Source organism: Hyla sarda, chromosome 7, assembly GCF_029499605.1.
Source record: "Hyla sarda isolate aHylSar1 chromosome 7, aHylSar1.hap1, whole genome shotgun sequence".
Lineage (NCBI taxonomy): Eukaryota > Metazoa > Chordata > Amphibia > Anura > Hylidae > Hyla > Hyla sarda.
The window spans coordinates 33,352,078-33,371,886 of record NC_079195.1 but is presented as its reverse complement, the minus strand read 5'-3'; the positions used below and the strand labels follow the sequence as shown (position 1 = coordinate 33,371,886).

Sequence of the window (19,809 nt, the reverse complement as noted above, 5' to 3'; positions counted from 1 at the left end):
GAACGGACAGGGACAGGATCAGGAACGGTGACTAGACTGTAGACAAGATGTTGACCTAGTTTGAGGACATGTGGCTAAAGTAAAGGTAGGCCTAGCAAGGGCAAACCCAGGAGATGTTGCTCTGGCAAAGGCCAGGCCTAAACTTTAGGTTGACTTGTCTTCCCAAAAGGAGCTGTGAGACATGTGGCTTTGGCAAAAGCCAGGCCCAGAATGAGCCTAACAGAATAAGGTCCACCCCTTCTGTTAGGACAGTGAATTTAAACAAGTTACTTTCTCCTGAAATCATTAGCTAGGAGTATCATGTGACCAAATCACCATTCTCCTGTATACAGTATATGGAAAAAATGGTTACCCTTTATACTATACAAGACCGCAGTTTATGCAATAAAAAAGGTGAAATGCAGAAGAATACATTGACATTAAAGGGGTACTCCACCTCTAGACACCTTATCCCCTATCCAAAGGATAGGAGATAAGATGTCTGATTTCCACGGTCCTGCCGCTGGGGACAATCTCCCTGCTGCACCCGGCGTTCATTTAGAGCATCCGGTCCAGTGCCGGAGGCTCGTGAAGTCACGGCCCCGCCCTGTCTGTGACATCATGACCACGTCCCCTCAATACAAGTCTATGGGAGGGGGCGTGACGGCCACTACATCCCCTCCCAAAGACTTACATCGTGACGTCACGAGTTTCCGCCCAACATCGCCAGTCTTCCCGGCACGCAGCGAAGTTCGCTCTGTGTACCGAATGTCTGAAGTGCCGCAGCCAAGATGGCGGGGGTCCCAAGCGCTGGGATAGGGGATAAGATGTCTAGGAGGGAATACCCCTTTAACTCTTCAGTATATATTTTATGCATAAGACAAACCTTTTGTTAGGATGGCAGATGGAACAGTGGAACATACTGGGACAAGGCACACCTTCAGCAGCACAATAAGAGTATGTCAATCTTATAGGAGAAAGTAACCTGTCCAATTATTTTAGTAAATTATTGATGACAGAACTGCTCATGTCATGGATAATGTCATAAAATGACCCCAATAGAAAACTATGCATTAAAATAGGGAAATTCTGACAGCGCCACAATAAGGTTATGTTCATCTTCCCTGAGAAAGTGACCTGTCTATTTATAAGACTATAGAGAACCTTTCTTTATGTACCAGGTATAATGTCATGAAGAGGCCTTCATAGAGAACCCTTTCAAATCAAATCAGATCATGGGAGTGATGACAGCAGCACAAGAAGACTATGTCGATCACATAGGCGTGCGCAGGCACACCCTAATCCAGTGGCGTTGCGGCCCGCACCGGGTGACACCAAGACGCTCCGCAGCACCCCCATCTGTGCCCGACCGTCCTTCACCAGCCCAGACCCCCGCCCCCCCGCTGTGCGGTGCGCCTGTCCGTCAGGCGCACCGCACAGCGTTGCCTCCTGCTCCTGTTTGTGCCCCGCCCCGCTCCGCTCTGGCTCACCTTCAGTTGGTCCGGTCATGTGACGGCGCGTTACTGCCGTCACATGACCATCAGGGCGTCACGCTGTACTCAAGGACGCCGGCCCCAGAGCGTGACGTGACGGTATGCGGTTCGCAGGATTACCGCGCTGAGTGAGTGAATGTTATTTCAACCTGCCTACTGGGTCTGGGGGGAGGGGGTTAATCTGGGGCACCGTACTATCTTCCTACAGGGGGGGGGGTACTACCTTCTAACAGGGTGGGGGGATAGGGTTAATCTGGGGGGTACTGCATTCCTACAGGGGGGAGAGGGGGTTAAACTGGGGGGTACTACCATCCTACGGGGGGGGGGGAGGGGGTCATCAGGGGGGTACTACCTTCTAACAGGGTGGGGGTATAGGGTTAATCTGGGGGGTACTGCATTCCTACAGGGGGGGAGGGGGTTAATCTGGGGCCCCGAGTTGGCAGGTAGTACCCCCAGATTAACCCCCTCCCCCAGTAGGATGGTAGTACCCTCAGATTAACCCCCCCCCCAGTAAGAAGATAGTACCCTCAAATTAACCCCCTCTTCCTGCCAGTAGGAAGGTAGCACCCCCAGATGCTGGTGGCCTCCATGTCTATTTTGCTTTTGTAGGGAAATGTACTGCACCTAATGTCGCGAATTATACCGCACCTAATGTGGGGGAGCATACTGCACCTAATGTGGGAACTATACTGCACCTAATGTGGGGAACTATACTGCCAACCTAATGTGGGGGAACTATACTGCACCTAATGTGGGGAACTATACTGCACCTAATGTGGGGGAACTATGCTGCACCTAATGTGGGGGAACTATACTGCACCTAATGTGGGGAACTATACTGCCAGCTTAATGTGGGGAACTATACTGCCAGCCTAATGTGGGGGAACTATACTGCCAGCCTAATGTGGGGGAACTATACTGCCAGCCTAATGTGGGGGAACTATACTGCCAGCCTAATGTGGGGGAACTATACTGCCAGCCTAATGTGGGGGGAACTGTACTGCACCTAATGTGGGGGGAACTATACTGCACCTAATGTGGGGGGAACTATACTGCACCTAATGTGGGGGGAACTATACTGCACCTAATGTGGGGGGAACTATACTGCACCTAATGTGGGGGAACTATACTCCACCTAATGTGGGGGAACTATACTGCACCTAATGTGGGGGGAACTATACTGCCAACCTAATGTGGGGAACTATACTGCACCTAATGTGGGGAACTATACTGCACCTAATGTGGGGAACTATACTGCACCTAATGGGAGGGAACTGTACTGCCAACCTAATGTGGGGAACTATACTGCCAACCTAATGTGGGGAACTATACTGCCAACCTAATGTGGGGGGAAGTATACTGCACCTAATGTGGGGGAAGTATACTGCACCTAATGTGGGGAACTATACTGCACCTAATGTGGGGGAACTATACTGCACCTAATGTGGGGGACTATACTGCACCTAATGTGGGGGGACTATACTGCACCTAATGTGGGGGAACTATACTGCACCTAATGTGAGGGAACTATACTGCATCTAATGTGGGGGAACTATACTGCACCTAATGTGAGGGAACTATACTGCACCTAATGTAGGGGAACTGTACTGCACATAATGTGGTGAACTATACTACACCTAATGTGGGGGAGCTGTACTGCACTTAATGTAGGGGAACTGTACTGGTGCAGTACATTTCCCCCACATTAGGTGCAGTACAGTTCCCCCAAATTAGGTGCAGTACAGTTCCCCCACATTAGGTGCAGTACAGTTCCCCCACATTAGGTGCAGTACAGTTCCCCTTCATTAGGTGCAGTACAGTTCCCCCACATTAGGTGCAGTACAGTTCCCCCACATTAGGTGGCACCTAATGTGGGGGAACTGAACTGCACCTAATGTGGGGGAACTGTACTGCACATAATGTGGTGAACTATACTACACCTAATGTGGGGGAACTGTACTGCACTTAATGTAGGGGAACTGTACTGGTGCAGTACATTTCCCCCACATTAGGTGCAGTACAGTTCCCCCAAATTAGGTGCAGTACAGTTCCCCCACATTAGGTGCATTTCAGTTCCCCCACATTAGGTGCAGTACAGTTCCCCTTCATTAGGTGCAGTACAGTTCCCCCACATTAGGTGCAGTACAGTTCCCCCACATTAGGTGGCACCTAATGTGGGGGAACTGAACTGCACCTAATATGGGGGAACTGTACTGCACATAATGTGGTGAACTATACTACACCTAATGTGGGGGAACTGTACTGCACTTAATGTAGGGGAAATGTACTGGTGCAGTACATTTCCCCCACATTAGGTGCAGTACAGTTCCCCCACATTAGGTGCAGTACAGTTCCCCCTCATTAGGTGCAGTACAGTTCCCCTTCATTAGGTGCAGTACAGTTCCCCCTCATTAGGTGCAGTACAGTTCCCCTTCATTAGGTGCAGTACAGTTCCCCCACATTAGGTGCAGTACAGGTGGCACCTAATGTGGGGGAACTGAACTGCACCTAATGTGGGGGAACTGTACTGCCAACCTAATGTGGGGGAACTGTATTGCAAACCTAATGTGGGGGAACTGTACTGCCAACCTAATGTGGTGGGACTTATACTGCACCTAATGTGGCGGGACTTATACTGCACCTAATGTGGGGGAACTATACTGCACCTAATGTGGGGGAACTATACTAACTGTGTGCGTATATATATATATATATATATATATATATATATATATGCATGCGCACAGCGTGAGTTTGTGCTTTATGGTGCACACCCTAATGCAATAGGCTGCACACGCCTATGGTCGATCATATTAGGAGAAAGTGACCACTTCAGTCTTTTCGAAATATCACAAATAACTGAAAGGAGGAGGGGGGGGGGGGGTCATTGCTTTGAAATAAAATGTCGACAATGAGTATTGTGCAGGGACTGAATGGTTGTTTTATAAAGCCTTTTAATTGCTGACCCAATTTTTTTTTTTTTTAACCAGAAGAAGTATTTTTAAGCATTTTTTCCCCTAAGACAAAATAAAAAATAAATTGTATTTTTATATAGAAGTGCAGACACATCCAGGAAATAGATGTGAATGAATACCCAGCTGATTTCTACCTGTCGCTTTTGCCTTGAAAGCATAATGTAAATACCTCCTGGGCTCCTGACAGACGGCGCTCAGAGTCCTGCAAATCTCTGCGGCCTCAGATCTGTTTGCAGCTGCATTCTTACGTTAGACCTCGTTTCTCCACTTAGAGCCGTTTCACCCAGTAATGGCCTCCTGGCCTCACAATGAACCAGTTCATTTAACGCTTTACCGCCATTTATCGCTAGGTTGGGTTAGATTACAGTATTATCGGACCATTTGTAATGTGCATCTATTAGGATAGCCATAATGGGAGGACAAAGGAAACTCATTCATTAGTCTGCATTCAGATTGGAGGAGGAATTATGGAGCTGGGTCTTGGTGGAAGCCATAGGAGATGTCTTATTAGGAGGATATTTGATCCTGATGACTTTTGTTTGGATTTGTTGTTAACCCAAAGCTGCATGTCTGTGGTTGAGCAGAAAATCTCCATATACAACAAACAAACCTGGCTTATAATACATATTGAAAGCTTAAAGGAGTACTCCGGTGGAAAACAAATGTTTTCAAATGACAAAGAAAGGTAGACAGATTTGTAAATTACTTCTATTTAAAAATCTTAATCCTTCCAGTACTTAAAACATAACTTTTATCGTGATTTATTAAAAGTTATCAAACAATGTGATGTGTCCAAGTGATAATGCGTTTACAGACTCGGTCTTAGCTACAAATATACAAGGCGCAATCTGGGTTTTGCAAGAACCAGCCAGCCCAGAAGTGCCCCAACCCGGGGGTGCAGGAGAACCGCACCAGGTTTACACACCGGGTATATAGACAAAATGAACCGCCAACGCGTTTCTACCACCCAGTTTGTGGTGGCATCATCATCAGGGAGGTATATAATCATATAGAATTCAGACCAACAATTCCAACTAATGTCAGCAAAATGAAAAAAAAAAAGTCTCGCGGAGACTCATTCATACTAATGTTCACCTCACACCGTGGAATGCCGCGCTAATTCCGTAGTGTGTACGTACCCATAGGGTTTACTGCAATGTAAAAGTTTAAAACACAACCACCTGGAGTCCTGGTTGTTTGCTTAGGGAGTTGTCGAGGCTAGATACAATTGTATCAAAAATCGGTGTTAGGTCTGCATAAGGGTGCATTTACATAGAGCAAATCAAGAGGAATTCACGCCGAAAAATTTACGGGCGGAAAAAAGAATTTTATTTCCGCGTGAAATTTGCGCAAACTTTGTGTGCGGAAATGGGGGAGAAAGAAGTTAAGGGTTTTTCAGTCATTTCCGAGCGAATTTCGCACAAATTCCATGCAAATTCCGCGTGAAAACGATGTTGGGCGGAATTTTTTTTTACCATTGACTTCTATTGATTTCTGTTAGCGGATTCCGCTTAAAGAATGAACATGCTTTTTCTTCAAGCGGAACGGAATTCAGTGTCGGAATTCTGCTAGCAGAATTTCCGCAGTGTGAACAGGGCAGCGGAAAAATCATTAAAGTCAATGGGCAGAGGAAATGTGCATTAATTTGGGCGGAGAATTCAAGAGGAATTACTCGAGTAAATTCCTCTTGAATTTCCAACCAGAGTGCTTCCAGCCAAAGACTGTCCAAGCATGCTGGGAGTTGTCGTTTTGCCACAGTGGTGGCATCCTGGTTCGGAAACACGGGCATAAGTTTTCAGCTCATGTAGTATATACACTCAGCCTGTAGAGGGAAATGGTCAATTGCCATGAAACTGAGGATGAAATATTGAGGCTACTTAAAAGGGTGTTGGGTCACCCCAAGACAAATACCTGTCTAATATAGTGTTATCACAAAGTGTGCTGGATTCAGCATGCTTTTGATTGAAATATCAGGAAGTTGTGTAGTCCACTCATCGTGTTGTCTCAGCAGCTCCCCAAATCTTTCTTTCTCTCCAGAGACAAAGCATCATTTTCTGGTGTTACAGTAGATGTGGCAGGATCTTGTCTCTGAGCATTAGCTCTTCCCCCTGAGTGATGTCACCACCTTTAACCAACCCCTACAGCTACATAACCATCTCCCTGTCATATATATATATATATATATATATATATATATATATATATGACATATAATATATATATTGACATTTATGGAAGAATGAGGTGTGTTCACAGCATGCTGCCTTGTGCTGAACAATGCCACAGGCAGAGGAGCAAACAGGAAATGTAAACAGCAGGTTCTGCAGACTTTTTTTTTTGCTCTGTAGAGCAATGTTCTGCCGCAGCTCTTGGTGGGGAAGTATTAAGAGGACATGGCAGTGGAGATGGTTACATACATGGTGGTTTTAGAACTGGGAAATGTATGCTACCTGCTTCTGTGGCATTTTAACTGTATTTATTGTAACCAGATGTCAGCGAATACCTATAAACTACTAGTGGAGAGCAGTAACATACAGCATCTCCTTCTGTGGAGGACCTGTCCTGTCCTTTATAACACACATAACCTATTGACCTGAATGAGCATGGTGTAATGCTTAATTTCCCCTGTGGTGGTGCTGTAGGGAAACTGAATTCTGACCATGTTTCCCAACATATTGTAGCCGATTGCTGGGAACACTGTGATCACTGCTTGGGATTGTAACCCCTTTAATGCTTGTAAACTTTTTGGCTAATTTAAAGGGGTCACTCCGGTGAAAACCTTTTTTCTTTTATATCAACTAGTGGCAGAAAGTTAAACATATTTGTACATTACTTCTATTAAAAAATCTTAATCCTTCCAGTACTCATCAGCTGCTGAATGCTACAGAGGAAATTCCTTTCTTTTTGGAACACTGATGACATCACGAACACATGTATAGCAGATGTATGCTAAGGGCAGCATGGTGGCTCAGTGGTTAGCACTGCTGCCTTGCAGTGCTGGGGACTTGAGTTCAAATCCCACTAAGGACAACAATAAATAAAGCGTTATTATTATTATAATAATGTCAGCAGAGAGCACTGTGCTCGTGATGTCATCAGAGAGCATTCCAAAAAGAAAATAATTTCCTCTGTAGTATTCAGCAGCTAATAAGTACAGGAAGGATTAAGATTTCTGAATAGAAATAATTTACAAATATGTTTATCTTTCTACCACCAGTTGATTTAAAAGAAAAAAGGTTTTCACTGGAGTACCCCTTTAACGGAAACCAATATGGTCTGCTTTTTTTTCAGAGACAACTCCTTTCTTGTTCCTGGGCTATGTTACTTATTACAGTTTACCCCCATTTAAAGGGGTACTCCGGATAGGGGATAAGATGTCTGATCGCAAGGGGTCCCGCTGCTGGGGACCCCCTCAATCTAGCATGCAGCACCCACCTGTAAGTACTGCCAGAAGCGCTGGAGGTTCGCAGTCTTTTGCCTCCCGACCACGGAGACGGAGTATCGTGACGTCACGACTCCCCATGTGATGTCACACCCCGCCCCCTCAATGCAAGTCTATGGGAGGGGGCGTGACGTCACACGGGGGCGGAGTCGTGGCATCACAATTATCCATCCCCGTGGTTGGGAGGCAAAAGACTGCGAACTTCCAGCGCTTCCGGCAGTGTATACAAGTGGGTGCTGCAGCGACGGGACCCCCGCGATAAGACATCTTATCCCCTATCCTTTGGATAGGGGATAAGATGTCTTGGGGCCAGAGTACCCCTCCAATAAGCTGCAATACCATACACAGCCATCAAGAAGAGGGGCACTGTTTCTGACCTAGTTTTTCTAATCCATTACAACCACATGGGAATGACCATTAGCACCCACAGTATTACTTGTAATACTTTCTCATGTTCCTTAGCACTTTCTCAACAAGTGTAATCCTTCCTATTAGTAATGTAAATGACTTTTCAGTCTTTATTTAGAAGGGCAATTAGAGCATTGGTTGCATCTCTTTACACCCATCACTAGAGTACAGATGTGATGGGGAACAATTGCATGTACATGCCAAGTTATGTGCCGGTGTTCATCGAATGGTGTGAAAAGAGCTAAATGAAATAAACAGTGTCTGAGGGAGTTGTGAGCCAGAAGACGGAGAAGACTGGAGTTAAAGGGACTACTAGGTTTGCATATCAGTTACAGCAGAAAGCCGGCACTAAGAGGAGGGAGGAGAGGCTGGGCGCTCTCCACAGGCTGACTGACTCGCAACCTACATAAAGTGATGTGCCAGGAATCACCTTCTCCTCTCCGCATGGAAGAGAAAGAATAACTAAGCATTCCAGCAACTGGAAAGAGTAGTCAATGGGTTGATCCCTGAGAAGGAAGAAACTAAATCCCATCAGGAAAGACCTACTTTATAGAAGAACCTGGGGAGAAAAGTTGCATGTCCGATATACCTTGAGCCAAATCTGGAGGAAGCTTGGAGTTGACTTTGAAAGATTTTGGAGAATGTAAGAAGTTCCTCTTCGATGGTCTGTACACATCTTGGGAGGTCATCGTCTACTTGGAAGATGTAAAGAGTTGATCTTCACCACTTAGGTTGGAAGCCAAGTCTTGGAAACTCTATGGAGTCAGACACTTTCAAGACAGGAGGGGAAGGAGACCCCTATATTGTGTGTGGCAGGAAGGTGGTAGGCAGATAGCTGCTTATTCATGGACATTGTACGGTAAGGGTATCTGTATCCACCCTCCGCCCTCTGTGTTATGGTGCTGCCAAGAATGTTTCTTGAAGAGGAGTGGCAGTCAGAAGGACTCCAGACCCTGGGCATTGTCTTTTTAATCTTCAGCTCCCTGAAACTATTGCATTTTTTGGGGATCATTGACTTTTCAGAAGAAGGTAAGGTGCGAGTTGGGTGTGATATTCATTGTGTGCAGTCAGTTGTCACCCTCGCCATTTAGGTTCCTTGTTTTATCTGTTTGTGGGAAAGCTCAGTGTCCTTGCACCTTATATATTAGGAGGAGGTGTTTATGCATTTTTTTTCTTTAAAGTTTTTACATAGGAATAAACCCTTGTAGTAACTTATGGTGAGGAAATACTGAAACTTTAGAAGAGACAGGTGGCAGCTAAAGTCCTGTGCTAAACTCCGGTAGAGTAATGCTAGCCTGTATGATTATCTTTTCATGAGTCACGAGGACATTACCCACCTTCCACAACCACTCCCAAATATGTCATATCTGGAAAGTAAATGATGCTTTTTCCACTATTACCCCATTATCCTCATAAAGAGCAATGACCTCAGTGCAACATTTCACATGTATCCCCGGCCTCTAAATAATTCATTCCTATGCATATTTTCTGCACATCTAAGTGCTACAAATGCACAACAACAACTCTACACTTAGACTTACTTAATTCTAAGCCTTAATGAGAAACAAAACTGATTGTATGTGAACATGTGATAGTAATCATATTTATGGTCCACCATCTTTGGGGCGTATAGACTGCCCAGCGTCTTGGGGCCCGAGGCCAGTCAGCTTCTTGGAGACTCACAGTTCACCCCATAATTCATTAAGCACCTAGAAAGTCCAAAATCATCCAGGCTCACATTCTATCCAGTATATTGAGGTTCCATAATTACCGAAGCAACTTCCCAACCCATAGTTAAACCAGCACTGTTAGGATCTATAGTCTACTCGGCAACTTCACCACCTTGGGGACCCATAATCCTCCCAGCATCTTGAGGGTCTATAGTTTACCCAGCATCTTAGGAGCCATGGTCACCAAGCACCCTGGTGGTCCATAATCCACCCAAAACTCTGCAAGTTAACAGTCCATCCAGTACTTTTGGGGCTTATGAGTGAAACCATCTTGGAAAATCGTATTCAATCCAGTACCTTGGGGGCTCATGGTCCACCTAGTACCTTGGTAATTTATAGTCCCCCAAGCATCTTGCAAACACGTAGTCCACCTTGTTCCACAGTTTATAGTTCATCCAGCATTATTGTAGGGGCTTAAATTCCATAGGGCCTGGCTAAAAGTTCATGTTCTGGTCATCCCAAAGGTGTTTGAATAAAGTTGGGGGTCAGTCAACGTCTTCTAAACCCTTCTTTATGAACCTTACTTTGTGCACAGGGACCGGAAACTGCCAAGATGTCCACCAGACATGACTTTTGGTACTCTGCAGACTGTCCTGGAATCTACCAAACCAATGTTCATCTACGTAGACCTCCAGATGGTGGAGTATGATTATTCACACAGCTGTATCCTATATACCTCGTCCACTAACCCTTGGCATTAAACAGGGTGACCTTAGCTAGTGTCACTACTTGACCATGGAGATCCAATCCTTGAAGCTCCAGGTGCTCTTGTTTTGGTGTTGCCTCTAGGATCGGTTTGAAACTTAGCATGTGTTGCCATCTACCTCTTTGTCATGACCCATTGTGCTGTCTTTTTTTTAATGTATATGTTTCTGATAGGGATGTAACATGTGATCAGGGGACCCCATAGCAAGACCTGGAAAGGGGCCCACTCCACAATGCAAAGAGATATTTCAGTATTGGAATAATGTACACGGTGGGAATAATACTACTTTTTGACTAGTGTTGAGGGTGAATATTCGAAATGCAAATTTTTACTGCGAATATCGGCACTTCGTGATTTTGCTAATATTTTGAATATTGAGAGAAATATATGACGACTATTCGGTTTTTTGTTTTTTATTTCTTCACAGTTCACATCACAACAATGATATGTACTGTGTAAAAAAAAAAAAAAAAAAAATTTCATCATCCCTCCCTGCTTCCAGCTTGTGGTCCAAAGAAGGCTACAATATTATTTACTGTGTGAGTCGGTGTGGAGCGCGAATATTTTGTATATGCGAATGTGCAAATATTCGCGAATATCGGCACCTCCAGACTGGACACTGATCCCTCCCTTCTTGTAGGTGGAAAATATAATCGCACATGCGCACTATGCGAATTTCATTACGATTTTCGCATGGGAAAAAAAAGGGAACGAACATAGAAAATATGCAAATTTCACGAACATAGGATGAATATTCGTCCATATATTTGTGAATTATCACGGATTCGAATATCGCCCCTGTAGCTCATCACTATTTTTGACATCACATTCATTCCATTTCTGCAATATCCTTGTGTGTCCCCATTCCAAGATTTGCTGTGAAACCCCTTAGCTGTTTGTTGTGTCTCTGCTGTGTGCATTATTCCTGTACTGTGACATCATTGTTTTTAATTTGTTTCCTTTGCTGTGATGTCACTGTGTACAATATCCCTAAAATCTGACATCACTATGTAAAGGTATGTGGCATTACAGGGTTTATCATTTCTATGCAATGACACCAATAGGTATGCTAGTCAGGTTTTGTGACATCACTGTGCCCCTTATTCCACAACTGTGATATCACTGTGTGTATACTCCCTGAATTGTGACGTCACAGTAGTTAAATATTGTGTACAGTGATGTCACGATAACAAGAGTAAAGCTCAAATGAAGTCAAAGCATAGAAATAATAGATGCTGTGATGTCACGATACAGGGATCGGACAAACACTGTTAAGTCTATTTCATGTACTGATGTCAGATTTTAAGGATAATTACGGAATGGAAACACATAAATAGTGATGTCACAGTACAGGAATAATCTACAGGGGAGACAACAAATGCCATGACTATGGAGTTCCATAGTCTTGGAATGGACCCATTCTGTTTTTTCCATTTTCAGTAGATATCCCTAGCCTTACCTCTTTACGGCATGTTCAGGTTTTTAATTGTAATTATTGTATTCAACGAACGGGAACGGACCATAAATAAAGGATGCTTATAAAGGAAACACTAGGACTTCTCTTTCCAGATCTGTTCCTGATTTTGTATTCAATAATTGCAACTAAAAACCTGCCTCAGTGTTGGGCCCTTAGTGGTCTGACCCCATCACAGCTGCTGTGCCTACCCCTCTTGTGGTTACACCCATGGTCTTTGGAGTTGTATAGTTCCATGCCTATTTTTACGCATCCATTTGCCAGTGGGTGTGGTTGACGTGGATAAATCCACTTATTAAAGGGGTACTCCACCCCTAAACATCTTGTCCCCTATCCATAGGATAGGGGATAAGATGTCTGATTGCGGGGGTCCCGCCGCTGGGAACATCCGATGCGCGGAGCGAACTTCGCTACATGCCGGACGACTGGCGATGCGGGGCAGAGGCTCATGACGTCACGGTCAGGTCCCGCTCGTGCAGTCATGACCCCTCCCATAGACTTGCATTGAGCGGGCGTGCCCGTGACTGCATGAGCGGGTGGGGCCATGACGTTACAAGCCTCCGGCACTGCACCTGACTCTAAACGAACGCCAGGTGCAGGGCGGAGATCGTAGGCGTCCCCAGCTACAGGATCCCCGCAATCAGACATCTTATGCCCCATCCTTTGGATTGGGGATAAGATGTCTAGGGGTGGAGTACCCCTTTAAGAGGGGTGCACATACTTTTTGACTTGTAGTGTAGGACTTAGGACAATGGGGTACAACCTGTGGTTTTTCAACTGTTGCAGAACTACAACCCCCATCATGCTGTGGTGAATCAGTCTGATTGTTGTTTACACCGATGAAACGTTCAGTATTTAAGACCGAGCATCTTCTAGTTTCCTGGTCCTGTGATTCAGCGTCATGAATTCCCAACCTCGATGGTTCATGAAATATTTACCAGCAACTCAAAATTGCTTTTGTTGTGTCCTGTCCTTGTAACTCCATCTGTGAATGGAGGATCATGTAGTGAACATGTTTTCTGTCACAGGCCAAATGTCTGTGGACGGCTGTGAAGAACGTCTCCATCGATGTATGCCAGTGATACCAGGATTTATATGTGGCGGCCACTGGGTGTTGGTAGGATGTACCTTGATTACTTCGTGATGCCAGGGCACAGTTTATCCAAACCACGGTCCAAAAGGTGGGAGGCAGTCTTCCTGGGACACGATGAGTCAATAAACACACAGACATAAGGTTACTGTTAAAGGGGTACTCCACTGCTCAGTGTTTGGAACAAACTGTTCCAAACGCTGGGGCCGAGAGCTTGTGAAATCATAGCTCTGCCCCCTCATGACATCACGCCCCGCCCCCTCAATGCAAGTCTATGAAGGGGGTGTGACAGCGTCACACCCCCTCCCATAGACTTGCATTGAGGGGGTGGGGTGTGATGTCATGAGGGGGCAGGGATAACATCCAGTACTAGACTGACTAACTCCTCCCCTGTACCTCACTATACAGAGGGAGCTTTTGGGGTCTCACTGGCTCACATGGTCACATTGGGGTTGCTGCTCACATGTTTTAAAGGCACAGTAATACATTAAACTTACATACATAGAATGATAACCAAATTAATAAAAAAAAATATATATATATTATTTTATATTGCACTATACACATAATTTATAATACTAAAGAACTCCAGTGGGTCCAACACTCTGTGCTGCCAGGCTGCCCGAGTCAGTCCTCAACCACGGGACAGCTACTTGTGCTGGGACACCACATTTACTGTATACAGCTGTAGGGTAAGGGGTTTGGGGTTTATCTGCACATTGAAATAACTATTTATGGTCCCAAAATGTGGGACCATAATACCAGGAGGCAGTGGTACTGCATCCAGATCACCCCGTTGACTGTGTGGTAGAGGAAAGTGACAACCACGTTGAGCACATTTATGCAGATAACCATTTTCTAGGCCTCTTTCAGCAGCTTTGGGTGGACCATACCATTTTATAAAAAAGGTGGGAGGTCTGGTAATCCAGAGCTAGGGTCTCAAGTATAACCACTGAGAAAAAGACGCAACTGCATCCCCCTCCTCCCCATTTACTGGACTACATTAGATGGACTATTCGGTGGCTGAGGACTTTTCTGAACATACAGATCCTGCAGTCAGGGAAAGGGAAATACTGGAAGGAGAGGAAGATAAAAGTATCCCCATAGAATTTATATTCAGTGAAATATCTTGGGCAGGGCCACAAGGGTGGTTACTCTTGGCCATATAATTCTTTAGGGTGCAAGATTTCAAAGGCGAGATGTGCACAGATTAGAAGGGAGGGAAAGGCAGAAGGGATCATGTGACTTCTGAACTCTATGCACCCTTCTCTGTATATGACCGAGAAAATACTGCCACAAATTAAAGGGGTCCTCCAAAGGGAAAAAAAAAAATCTAATCACTTGGTGAAAATTATACAGATTTGTAAATTGCTTCTATTACCACAGTGCTCTCTTCTGTCACCTCTGTCTGTGTCAGGAATTGTCCAGAGCAGGAGCAAATCCCCATAGTAAACCTCTCCTGCTCTGGACAGTTTCTGACATGGACAGAGGTGTCAGCAGAGAGCACTGTGGTCAGACTGGAAAGAACTACAAAACTTCCTGTGGAGCATACAGCAGCTAAGTTCTAGAAGGATTAACATTTTTATATAGAAGTATGGTAATTTACAAATCTGTTTAACTTCCTGGCACCAGTTCATTTGAAAAAGTTTATTTTTCTTCCGGAGCACCCCTTTAAGAACCCCCGTCTGTGCTGGTGTAGAAACCTTCTTTCCTCTAGACGTAGAGGATGCCCCCTTGTTATAGATACAGTCCTGGGTATAAATAGATCATGGGAGAGATCTCTGTACTGTCCCCTGAGATATTTATACATAGTTATTAGGTCTCCCCTAAGCCTTCTCTTTTCTAAACTAAATAACCCTAATTCTGATAATCTTTCTGGGTACTGTAGTCCTCCCATTCCCCGTATTACTCTGGTTGCCCGTCTTTGAACCCTCTCCAGCTCCACTATATCTTTCTTGTACACTGGTGCCCAGTACTGTACACAGTATTCTATGTGTGGTCTGACTAGCGATTATCATGTATATGCACTTGGACTACAGCCACTGGACCAGCGCACTCCTTAAAGGTGTACTCCGCCCCTAGACATCTTATCCCCTATCCAAATGATATGGAATAAGGTGTCTGATCACAAGGGGCCCGCCGCTGGGACTCCCCGTGATCTCTGTGCAGCACCCAGCATTCTGAACAGTATGTTTAGAACACTGGGTTTCTGTAGTGGGAGATGTGATGGCACGCCACGCCCCTCCATTTATGTCTATGGGAGGGGGCGGGTCTGTGTGAGGGGCGTGTCTATGGGAGGTAACATGATGGTAGAACCACGGGAACCTAGCGTTCTAAACATACTGTTCGGAATGCCAAGTTCTCCACTGATGTGTGTGTGTTGGGGGGGGGGGGGGTTCCGGATGAAGAATGGAGAAAATTTCGGGTTAGAGGGGCAATGGAGGTTAATGGACAGCAGCAGGTGGCCTGAAAGTGGGGTGAAAGGGAGGTCTTCTGGAGGGGAGGGGGGAGTGTATAAAGGGGGGTGCTCTTGGGTGTTGTACTCACCAGTCAGTGTGTGGTAGCAAGAAGAAGGTCCTGCCTGCCCGCCCCTTTTTTCTGGTAGGTTGGGTTGTGCTAGGTAGTGTGGCGTGTGAAAGGGTCCTGGGGGAGGTAGTAGTTTTACAGTTATATGTTTGAGATTGTTCAATTGGGCCTCCTGGCGGTGGTTCTGGGCCTCAGGAGTTCGAGGGATTGAGCAGGTTACCTGGGTGCCCCTGGGCCAGGTGGTCATGGCCAGGGGCAAGAGCATGGTGCACAAGTCTGGTTGTGGGAGAGGAGTGCCCTCCAGGGCCTCTTCTGGGCAATGGGGTTAAGTTCAGTGAACTTTGGTTATGTTTCTATGTATAAGATATTTAACTTTTATTTACTGGTTGTTAAATAAACAGGCCACACAACCCATTTTTTCCCACAATATACGTAAGTGTCCTTTTTTCGGAAATGAGGGTTATATTCGGTTGGGGGTGGGTTTAGAGCGGGAAGGGATGTTTCCAAAATCCCATCCAGTCAAGCTGGAGGCCCACTGTTCGAAAAACAATGGGTTAGGGGGCACAATACTTGCGTTACCCGAGTACTGGCAGCCCACGCCAAGCCACTGTCTATATTACAAACTTATCAGTATTAAGGATTTGTTCAGAGACTAAGACTGTGGTAGGATCAGGCTTCACTAACAGAATGTTTTTTGTTTTTGGAGGGAAAAAGTTGGCAAAGGGTGCCTCAGTTATTGAATTTCCCTAGTCCTCTGCAAATACAGCAAAATTTCCTCCTCCTAAGAGGCATGATGGCGGTGCTCCACCAGAAAGAGCTGAGATTGTAGAACCGAGGCCTAGTGCACATTTATCACCGTCCAAGGAATGGACGGGGACCATTAATTCAAGGAAATTTCTGTCAATTCTTAATATGAAAAATTCCGGCCTGGCCGTTTTATTTTTCACCTATTGTTTTTTTAGTATATGCAGTTTATATGACGTATTAACAGGATATAAATTCCCATTCTGTTCTTTCCTTAAAGGGGTATTCCGTTCAAAAACATCTTATCCCCTATCGAAAGGATAGGGGATAAGATGTCTGATCACGGGGGGGCCGCCGCTTGGACCCCCCGCGATCTCCCTGCAGCAGCCCGCATTCTATGCGTAGCTGCGTCTGAAGTTTCGGAAACCTCCGGGTTTCCGAGACGGGGACGTGACGTCACCCCACGCCCCCTCCATTCATTTCTATGGGAGGGGGCGTAACGGCTGTACAGATGTTTTTGCCCGGAATACCCCTTTAAAGTTGTTTCTATACTTATTTGGATCCTGCCACTTGTTTTATACTCCCCGAACCGCGGGAAACGTGAAACACTGACGGGCTCCCTTAAACAAGTGTATCGGTCATTTGAAAAAAGAATTTAAGGTCTCATAGAAACATGTAAAAATGTTTGATTGTTTGGGGTCTGAGTGTTTAGACCCCGAATGATCACAAGAATGAGCCAGAAGTCCTTGCATAGCTTGTTCTCTCACAAATCTGTGTCATGTGACCAAGATGGACTGCCCGCATCTCTCCAAACTCTTTGTTATGATTGGTCGGGGTCTGAACACTAAAGTCACAGCTACACTTTAAAGTCTACCTTTCGATGTCATAGTGTGTCAAAAAGTTTTGACTGGTCTCTATGACATGTCAAAAGTTTTTAACCCCTTAAGGACACAGCCTATTTTCATTTTTTCGCTTTTTCCAGGAGGCAGGTAAGGGGACCCTCCTCCGCTATTTTAGCTCATCGAGAGTCATCACGTCGCGTGGTCTAATGAGCTCCGCTGAGCTACCAACAACTTTTAGTTTCACTTTAGAAACCGTGATCGGTATTAATCAAATCGTCTAAAGGGTTACTGATAGTAGTCCACACTCGATGCTATGAAGCGAGCAGTGCATGCTTCAAAGCTGCTTATCGCTGTGTTATGGACCAGGCACCAATGGCGTGCTCCCAATGTTCCTAATGGGTCAAAATGACAGTGCACATTTAAAGGGGTATTCCAGGAAATAATTTTTTATATATATCAACTGGCTCCAGAAAGTTAAACAGATTTGTAAATTACTTCTATTAAAAAATCTTAATCCTTTCAGTACTTATGAGCTTCTGAAGTTAAGGTTGTTCTTTTCTGTCTAAGTAATCTCTGATGACACCTGTCTCGGGAAACCCCCAGTTAAAAAGCAAATCCCCACAGCAAACCTCTTCTAAACTGGGCGGTTCCCGAGACAGGTGTCATCAGAGAGCACTTAGACAGAAAAGAACAACCTTAACTTCAGAAGCTCATAGGTACTGAAATGATTAAGATTTTTTAATAGAAGTAATTTACAAATCTGTTTAACTTTCTGGAGCCAGTTGATATATATATAAAAAAAGTTTTTTCCTGAATAACCCCTTTAACATTGTAATCTATCATGCTCTTTGGACGACAGTGCCATTTTAGAGGATTAACTCCTGGGATACCCTTACTAGTCATGAGCGGCGTTAGCCATATTCGAATTTGCGATATTTTGCGAATATATGGACGAATATTCGTCCTGTATTCACGAATTTTGCGTATTCATTATATTCATTGTGTATTTGCGTATTCATTGCATATTCGCGTAATCGTACATGAAACTGCAATAAAAAACCCTGCTGGGAGGAATCTTACATAGTGAAGGAGTGGGAAACTTTACTATTACCGTATTTTTCGCCCTATAGGACGCACCGGCGTATAAGACGCACCCATTTTTTAGGGGCAAAATCTCAAAAAATAAAGATTTTGAACCCAATAGTGGTCTTCAACCTGCGGACCTCCAGATGTTGCAAAACTACAACTCCCAGCATGCCCGGACAGCTGTTGGCTGTCCGGGCATGCTGGGAGTTGTAGTTTTGCAACATCTGGAGGTCCGCAGATTGAAGACCACTGCAGGAGGAGGTAATACTCACGTGTCCCCGCCGCTCCGGACTCGTCACCGCTGCCCTGGATGTCGCTCCATCGCTGTCGCCGTGTCCCCGTCGCTCTGGAACGTCTCTGCTGCCGGCCGGGTATCCTCGCTCTCCGTCGCCGCCATCACATCGTTACGCACGCCGACGCACGTACGCGACGACGTGATGACGAAGGAAGGAGAGCGCCGGCCATACAGGGGATCCCTGAACGGAGAAGACACCGAGGAGGCAGGTAAGGTCCCTCCCGGTGTCCTGTAAGCACTAACCCGGCTATTCAGTCGGGCTGTTCGGGACCGCCGCGGCGGTCCCGAACAGCCCGACTGAACAGCCGGGTTAGTGTCACTTTCCCTTCAGACGCGGTGGTCAGGTTTGATTGCCGCGTCTGAAGGGTTAATACAGGGCATCACCGCGATCGGTGATGTCCTGTATTAGCCGGGGGTCCCGGCCGCTGATGGCCGCAGGGACCGCCGCGATAGGGTTGTATTCGCCGTATGAGACACACCGACTTTTTCCCCCCAGTTTTGGGGAAGAAAAAGTGCGTCTTATACGGCGAAAAATATGGTAGTTGCTGGGGATGTTGATAACCTCTGACAAGTGTATTTGCCTCATTCTCATTGGCCCACAAGTAAAAGAAGGAATATGCGCATATGCGAAATATTCGCGCTCCACAGACTCACAGAGTAACTAGTATTGGAGCCTTCTTTAGACCACAAGCTGGAAGCAGGGAGGGATGATGATCACTCTGATGTGTTCTGTGAAAAATACAAGCAAAAAAAACCTGAATATTCGTAATTTCGAATATATAACGAATATAATCGCAATATTCGCGCCCAACGCTTACCCTTACCATTAATAGGTTGTGGTATAAACATATGTACTGTGATTGCTTCTGGTGCTGTATCTTAATGGTTTTATTAGAATAACACTTCAGACTGGTGACTCTCTCTGCTGTTATTAAATTAAAGGGGTACTCCGCTGCCCTGCTTCCAGAGTTCCGCTCCCCAGCATCCGGCAGTTTAATGTTCCGAACGGCTGTGTGCGG

General features: G+C 45.4%; 1 protein-coding gene across 7 annotated transcripts in view; it reads left to right on the top strand.

Annotated features, from left to right (window-relative positions):
• Window positions 1-19,809, top strand: part of KCNIP2 (potassium voltage-gated channel interacting protein 2) — a 530,818-nt gene that overhangs the window by 421,606 nt on the left and 89,403 nt on the right. Inside the window, exon 1 of one of the 7 annotated variants that reach the window (XM_056530654.1) lies at window positions 9,194-9,326. The exons of the other annotated variants lie outside the window; for them this stretch is intronic. Coding sequence (XP_056386629.1) covers window positions 9,194-9,326 — 133 coding nt within the window. Of the gene's footprint in view, window positions 1-9,193; window positions 9,327-19,809 lie in introns of those variants that run through there. 7 annotated transcript variants of the gene reach the window in all.